General features: G+C 35.5%; 1 protein-coding gene across 1 annotated transcript in view; it reads right to left on the bottom strand.

Annotated features, from left to right (window-relative positions):
- Nucleotides 1-433: 433 nt before the first annotated feature.
- The window catches only part of LOC121864953 (beclin 1-associated autophagy-related key regulator-like), a 30,747-nt gene continuing 22,676 nt past the window's right edge, over nt 434-8,504 (bottom strand). The window contains exons 4-10 of the mRNA XM_042364173.1: nt 7,778-7,893; nt 7,182-7,303; nt 6,340-6,512; nt 5,385-5,535; nt 4,565-4,741; nt 3,286-3,415; nt 434-1,883 (exon numbers count right to left, since the gene is read on the bottom strand). Of these exons, the coding sequence (XP_042220107.1) occupies nt 1,650-1,883; nt 3,286-3,415; nt 4,565-4,741; nt 5,385-5,535; nt 6,340-6,512; nt 7,182-7,303; nt 7,778-7,893 (1,103 nt within the window). The 3' untranslated portion in view covers nt 434-1,649. The remainder of the gene's footprint in view (nt 1,884-3,285; nt 3,416-4,564; nt 4,742-5,384; nt 5,536-6,339; nt 6,513-7,181; nt 7,304-7,777; nt 7,894-8,504) is intronic.

Here is an 8,504-nt window from a genome sequence, read left to right as displayed (position 1 = left end):
AAATGATTACAGTACCAAAAAAAATATGGACTTTACATAACAATGTACAGGTACATGTTTCCACAAAATACACCTAACAGACAGTATGCTGCTTCGGTTCACTGCAAAAGTAAATAAATATTGGAAATCCATAGATATAACCTGGTACTGAGATGCTTGTGTCACACATTCAGTATAAATTCACTGAAGTGGTAAATTATGATAACAACTCCATGGGAAGCTGTTGTTGGAAAAAACAAAATAAGGTTATCAGTACTACAGTAAATACTGACATATATAAACTAATACAAACATGGATAATTATAATAACTATACATTTCCCTGAGAATAAAGGCTTCTGTGTATCTGTGCCTTACAATATCCAATGATGTAAGTATCAGACTGTTGATACATTAGTAAAGAATGATAGGCAGTGGTCAACAAAAACTCGGCATTTACAAAGAAACCAAACAACTTTTATTTCACGTAAAATATAAAAATCCAAAATGAACTTTGGTACAGATTCTGTCACTATATATGGATCAATTATCCTATAATGACTTACAGCAGAGTGGGAAACTCCAATAAATTTATCACTTTAATGAAATTATAAACTAGCAATGAAATTTTTAACAGGTGTTGTTTTAACCAATAACATTTGAAGAAGTGGAAGGATTCAGAATCTGAAGTATATTGGCAAGATTCTACATGTGGTCACACTTCAATTCACAAAGGGAACATGGTATCACACACAGGAACATGGTTACTATATGGAATTATACTATGAAGTATTCCTTGCATGGACCTGCATAGCCATTTCAATATTTATACACTAATCAGATAAAAAATAACCTTCATTCCTCAGTTTGTTCTCTGTGTTCCTTTATTCATAAATTATCCAAAACTCTGCTCCAATAACTTTTATATTATATCAATTATCACTGATATTTTGCACTGCTGTACAGCATTCTTTAGGACAATAAGAAATTACTTCTGCTGTGACAATTTACATTATAAGTGGCAATAAAACATTTGTAATCATACAGGAAATCAATAAATATATATTTTCATAATTCAAGAAACACTAAGACAATTACAACAGGAAAATTTCTTAAATTTGACCTTTTAGAAGCAAAATAAAAATGGCCTAAGAAACACAATAATCATATGACAGGTCTAATCCCAATCAACATATCATGTCCTCACAATACTGTCAAAACACTCCAGCAATGGTACAGTACCACTGGATAGTCATCTTATATAAAGGTACAGTCATAAACAAAAGTCCTGTTGCCTCTCCTTCTACTCCATGATTCCTGAGATTCAGACTCATGAATATGAAGCATCACTGGACAGAAAAATGCATTAGTGTCTACTGCTTCAGGGTTCGTGGAGCAGTAGAAGTGGCAACAAGGTTTTTTTGTTCGTGACTGTACATATACAGCCATGTTTGTAAATTTTCCTTTGGTATGAGCTCATAACAAATCAGGAGGCTGACTGGGTCCCTGTTAGCTGCAACCAAGATGTGGGTTCAACCAAATATGTCACATTTTCATGAGTTTGCAAAAGACAGCAAAAATAAGCTGGTAAGTTGATAGTAAGCCTTTGTTTTATTATCAACTTAAGTACAGTAACTGAAAATATAGAGTAACTATAATGCAATGTGACTATCAGTAATTGTTTCTCTGCTGACCTCCACCAAAGCCTCGAAATAATGATATTACCGAGGCAGCTGCAGATGAAACAATACCACCTGCTCCAACACCCATTGCACCAAGGCCCATGCCTCCTTGTGCAATCTGACCCATAGTTGCCTGGGAGTATATAGTTGTTGAATTAAAAGTGGAAAAGGCTTGATGGGTTGGTACAGATGGTGGTGGCTCCAGGAGAGGGAAGTTGGGGACCTGTGTTGCCAAAAACATACAGAAAAAAAATAGTATCAACGACTGTCTTCTTCTCCACTAACACAACTCTAGCTTATTAAAACTCCTGGGTCCAAGCATTAGTTCAAGTGGGTTGCCTCTGAGCTGAATAAAATCATGTGTTAGTCAAATAAAATATTAAAGTGGCATCTTGAAGTGAAAGGGTTGGTGGAGATAGCCTACTAGCCCCTTGTGTTAGGGGTCCTTCTGACCTGAATAAAATTGCCTGGAGTTAGCTAAGTACAATAAATGTATTAAATGTGGCATCCCTGTACTGAAAGGGATAAAGATAAACAATACAGTATCTAGTTATCTATTGTTCCTAACTCCTCCACCACTTTTGTAAGGGGTTGCTCAAGGGGGTATATAAACACCCCAAAAAGGGAGGAGACGATAAGTGAGAGTGGTGCAAGATGACTGCTTAACAATGGTAAGTATACTGATAGCAAAATATTGTATATAAAAATCTCAAAGTAAATGTAACATAGCCAATGTTCTTCTCAGTCTTGACAGGTTTATAAAAGGTCACCGATTGCTTAAATGCAGTTTCATCTAAAACCTTGTGTAGAATAACTCCAATACAAGGTTTTATTAAATTAAATTTAAGGCACATGCATTACTGTGCTTACTAGATATATCTACCAATTGAAAGACAAGACACAAACACACAAACATTCAGACAATACTGGACATATTCTCTTCACAGTTTCATTATATCACATTGGGACAAAATATAAGGAGACCTTTTGCCTGACTTGGAGTGAAGTGACAAGAGAAAAACATAGCTGGGGACCTTGCGGTGGATGAGGAATACCACAGCAGAACACATCTGTTATACCAGCCCTGTACTGTGATATAAATGAATGACAGCAAATAAAGGGAGAGTCTGTACTTGCTTGATTCCAGTCATCCTTGCATGATAATGAGGAAAAGGCTTGAAAATGAAAAGAATGAATGCGGTATGGAGACAAAAAAAATGTGCATGAAAGTGAGAGAGAACAAAATAAATCTCAATAATGAATATAGAAGGAAATTCTAGTATATAATGGTCACTAATTTACTGCACATTACTTAACATTATTTGCATATGACAAATTTACCAATTTCTAGTTTTTTGTGATGGTTACAATTTAGTCGAGCACATTAACGTTGACAGATGAAAAGATAGATGGACAGACAGAAAAAACAGACTGACAGAAAAATCAATTAACAGAAACACTTATTGAAACACAGATAGACAAGAATAAATAGAGACATAAATATAGAGATACTTTGATTGAAAGATAACAGCAAATACAAACACAAGTGACTTTTGCTGGCTGTAAAAACAAATGGTAAAAATAAAAGAATGAGTAAATAACTGAACAACTTGTGGGACACTTACAGTTTCCCACTCAGCAGAGAGAGTGTCTGTGTCCTCCTCCTCCTCCGAGTCAGAACCATCTGCGTTGTCTTCCTCCATCCCCTCCTCCATACTTTCCACCAGAGACTCAGCGATCTCAAAACTACCTTGTCTGCAAAGAGCTGAATGAGCTGAGAATTGATTTTTTTTTAATAATAATTTTCACCTAAAGAACAAATGATTTTATACTATCATTAAGAAAAGTTGACAGTAAACTCCGGTGAGACACATAGTTAACCCCTTTGTGTATGGTCTCCCTTCTTGAGGTGAAAAAAAAATCATCTGGTATTATCCGAATAAAATATTAAAAGTGGTGTCCCTGTCAATCAGCAAACTTTCTCCTTACAAAATTGGCCATTCATGAGCTTATTGACCATCCAGTGTAAAGAGACTGAGTGTTTAGTCCCAACCTGACAGTCTTCATGGTTAAAATTTGAGAAGACAAAAAGAAATGAAAATAATGAGAAAATTACGTCAAAGCCTACCAAAAGTTAACACACACACTCACATCCATGTCATTGTGCAGGCCAAAGTTTCTTTGGCTGTTTCGAAATGAGCATACTGCATTTATAAGTAAATTACTGTCTGAGGAAAATTTAATTTATAAAGTAAACCCTCGATAACTCGGTATGGATATGATCTCGGAATGTATCAGTATAACTTGGGAAATGCCGAGATATATAAAATTATCTGGGAAAATCTCGGCATATCTGGCCACCTGCATCACCTCTGTGTCACCTACCATGCCTCTGTGTCACCTACCATGCCTCTGTGTCACCTACCATGCCTCTGTGTCACCTACCATGCCTCTGTGTCACCTACCATGCCTCTGTGTCAACTACCATGCCTCTGTGTCAAATACCATGCCTTTGTGTCATCTACCATACATTTGAGTCTCCTACTACAATGCTTCCTTCTTCACCTGCAGTGCTGGTAAGTGTTACTTTTTTACATTTAGTTAATACATGTACACATATATGGGTCGATAATTTTTTATTCTTGTATTTTTTTAAGAGGGGGGAAGTGCCTCGATAAGTTGGAATTTGGGATAACTCGGCAAGGCCAGAGCCCCATATGTGCCGAGTTATCGAGGGTTTACAGCATAGTGAAAACTTAAGAACTGTTGGTAATAATATATGAAAGAGAATTTTCTAATCAGTATGGGCAGAAACACTTCACAATTATAACCCTCGCACATGAAGAAAAATAAATCTGTATCTGCCAAAACCCTTCAACTCTTACACATACAATGATCACGCACCTTCCTAGATCAGCCACTTGTGTATCAAGAAGAGCCAAGAGATTTGGTGTGGTATGAGTTGGCCGCAGTAACTTTGCTGGGACATTTTGGGACAAACACAAATATAATACGTTTGTATTTAATCTTGCTACCCGTCTGGCGAACTGTTGTTCACTCAACTCAATTCTGCAGAATTCACTGTAAAAATAACATTTTTAAGTAAGTTTACTTTCTAGTTGGTGCAAACTAATGTTCATATTTAACTGAGTTTTCAAATACAAGTACTGTACTGTACTGTAATGTCTAAACTTTATCTTGGAGCATCACTCAGTACTGTATCCTATTGTCACAGTTAATACTTCACTTGTGCAAAATTTAAATACATCTACTAATTTTTCTTTGCAAACATCTTTAATGTTCCTACTATCAAGTAAATTAATCCAATACTCCATATAAAAGGACACCGCTAAATAATTAATTACGCTGGACTAGCTGCTCCTTTACTTTGAACTTTTATCTTCTACTCTATTACAACTAAGTCTTACAATCAAACAAACATAATTTTATTATCTAATATACCTGTACTATAGGACTATAATTATCAATACAGAAAAGTCCTGCATGAAAAGTAAAAGCAAAGGAGACCATAAAAATAGCTAATATACTTGGAGTCCCTGGGTTACGAACAAGTTCTGTAAGTCGGGGACCTCTTGTACAGCACATTAAAAAAGGCAAAAGTTAAAAAATCTAAGAAGAAAAAGTAAAAATGCATTTAAGCGCTTTTAAAAAATATAAGGATATACTGTAATGTAATAGTATAGAAATTTGCCATAGCTATTACCTATAACACAACTTCTTTGGTAACGTTACATCAAGGTAGAAGGCCAGTGTGTTGACAAGTTGGGTGAGGTACGTAAGACCCGCACACACACTGAAGCCTCCAGACCGCTCCTCATTATCACTGTCTTCACATTCACTGCCTGTATTCATCACTGTCAAGCGGAGAAAAAAGTGAAAGGTTACAAAATCTAAATCAAAATTGACACGAGATTATTCCCCTGTTTGTAGACTAATATAATCTTTAAGATGATCAGAAAGAAGGTCAAGAAATAACACAGCCTCTCATAGTCTTGAAGATAAAAATACTGTACAGTACAGTACTAAAATTAAAACAAATGTAATTACAAAGTTATTACATTATACAATATTCATAATTTCTGTTTGAAAATCATATACTGCATCCTTAGTACTGCTGATGATGCTTAAAATGTTTTGAAAATAATTCCACAGTATAGCTACTTCTAAAAGTAGTGGTACTGTACAGACAATTTCTAATTTGTTATTGCTGTGATCAACATGTCATGTAGCCTAATATGTTTTGTTCAACTATATTTCTGTAACCAGGATGAGACTTAGAAAAATAAATAAATAAATAAAAAATATCATGTACAGTATAAGACATCCTTTTCCCACAAAGGTGAAATCTAAATGTCAGTCTATATTTATCATCCTCCCTATCCTACAGTAAACTTTTTCTGATGGCCACTGTTGAGTGACACTGTGATACCAACCATCAGTGAACAGCATCTGATGCTTCCTACACTGTCTTCCCTAGGTGTCTACATCTCACTTTACTTTCCTTTCCATTTCTAAATCAATCCTGTCAATGTTCCAGGTGGAAATGCGAATTTCAGTCATCCAAATAAATTATAGAAATAAATCACACTCTTCAAAACTGCTTTCTTCTTTTACATGACCAAACTTCTTATTGAATTCTTGACAATAAATGAACTTACACAAGAGGTTGTACGCTGAATAGTCCCCTGAGCCAGGCAAGAGAGGATGGACAATGCGGTATTGTGTCTCATGTGACGTGTCCGTGTAAACCCATCGACCACGTACATATGTTGTTTGTGAGGCTTCTGCAATAGCTGATACTGTATCTAGATGTTCAGGGTCTGTATCCATACTGCAATAAAAGGCCTGCATTACTACACATATTCTTCAATAAAATGTCTTCTGTTAAAACAGTCTTTTTCTTTGTTAAATTCCAAGCACACATCCTGTAATGTACACGCAATTTCCTTTCTAACAAACTTGCAAAACTGATTGGCATTTACCATCTACAAGCAAAGGTCACAAGCTGGCACTGTAATCATTATATCAAAAAGCTAAGCTAAAAACACCTGGATTCATAAGTACAGTATACAGTACAGTATGTGGTACAGTTATTAATTCCTCAAAATATTCAGTGGTTAGATGGCCTGTATCAAGCACCAAACCAGGGAGGAAATTTTTTTTCTGAAATAATGACATGCATTATTTTGAGCAAAAATAAGGAAGTAAACATCTGTGGGGATGGAAAATCAACCCCCATAAACTGCTTAGTAAAACAGAACCAATATATAAACCAGTTATTTAAAAACATAACTGTACTGTAAGGAGGGCAATCAGAACCAGTAAATAAAATTTACAATGGGTTAATGCATTTTCTTTAACCTTCCCTTATAAACAGAATACTATAGACTGTTGATGTGGATGGTCGTGTAGTGATATTGTATAGTAAAATGCTTCAGGAGATTATTCTGAGGGTCAAAACTGCTGTTACTATCATATGAATTAACTGTAGATGCAATACCTTCTGGCTGGCTGCACCTCAGTGATGGGGAAGATGTAGCGAGTCAGCTGGCGTATGTTCCCTCGGACAACACCTTTCAGCTGAGCTTCACTTATAGCCAGCTGTTCTCTCTTGTCTTGAATCTGGTAATGTTGTGTTTATTATAGATTATTATTTTAAAAACTGTTTGATTGTCTTACACTAGTTGGTGAGGATATGATCAGTGACTTATATCAGTTAGTATATGGACTTTTCATGTACAATACTGTACAGTGCACCACACAAGCAAGTGGATGTATTCAAAACATGTACCCCTGTACAGTATAACTACTGATAACTACCTAGAGCATACACGTGACCCACTTGTATTTTATGTAGTATAAGGCATTAATTCATCACCATCCTTTGTTAAAATATTTGCAGTTAAATAAGTTCCATGTACAGTACTGTTCTGTGTAATAAAGTTACAGCATCTGTCACAGATAATAAAGTAACATATTATTGGATAAAAACCTTTTAAGACTGTAAGTTAGACTGCAAGTCATAGTGTACCAATCAATTGTACAGTATTATGGCTTCCCTTAGAGGATGGTTCAAGTTATAAAGCAAGATATTACCTTCTCCTGATACTGTTGCAAGATCTTCTTCATCTTGGACAGTCTCAGTTGAAACAATGGCAGCTGCTGACGTCTAACAGCATTGGTGTTGTATAACTCAGCACTCTGGGTCCTGACTGTAAATATAAAATATTATTGCCTTGTTAACCGGACATAACTACAGAGGGAATCATCATCTTTATCAATGGTTTACTGCCACTTTCCATGCTTGTCTGGATATTGTAATGAATTAATGACCCTATTATGAAAAGAAGCCCTTCACTTAATTGTACTTTAATTAACAATTTAACATTATTTACAAAAGACATTACCACACATTCTTGTAACATGCTCTTAACTTTTACATGTTTGGGGAAAAAAGTGCTGGATAGTTTATATAGAAATAACATGTTCAATATATACAGTACATAACTTGGAAATACTGTAAAATACATAAGTTATGTACTGTACTGTATCCCTGAGTCTCCTATATTTGACAGAGATCTCATACATTCTGGAAACATTTGAGATTCTGATGTTTAATGTTTGTTGATCATATTACCATAGCTGGCTTTAGAGCGCTTCTCTCTACCCCTCAGCTCGGGCGACTGGTGCATGATTAGCCACAGTGCTAGATTTGATAGATTATAAGCCTGTGTATATACAGTACTTAAAATTGCCTAGCTGAACAAGTTTACCCCGTTGGACTTGGCTAAATCTTCAGACTACAGTACTGTACAATGTTGGG

The sequence above is a fragment of the Homarus americanus genome, unplaced genomic scaffold, assembly GCF_018991925.1.
Source record: "Homarus americanus isolate GMGI-L3 unplaced genomic scaffold, GMGI_Hamer_2.0 scaffold2539, whole genome shotgun sequence".
NCBI classification, from domain to species: Eukaryota; Metazoa; Arthropoda; class Malacostraca; order Decapoda; family Nephropidae; genus Homarus; species Homarus americanus.
Note: the sequence above shows the minus strand (reverse complement) of the source record. Positions and strands in the feature narration are given on the sequence as shown.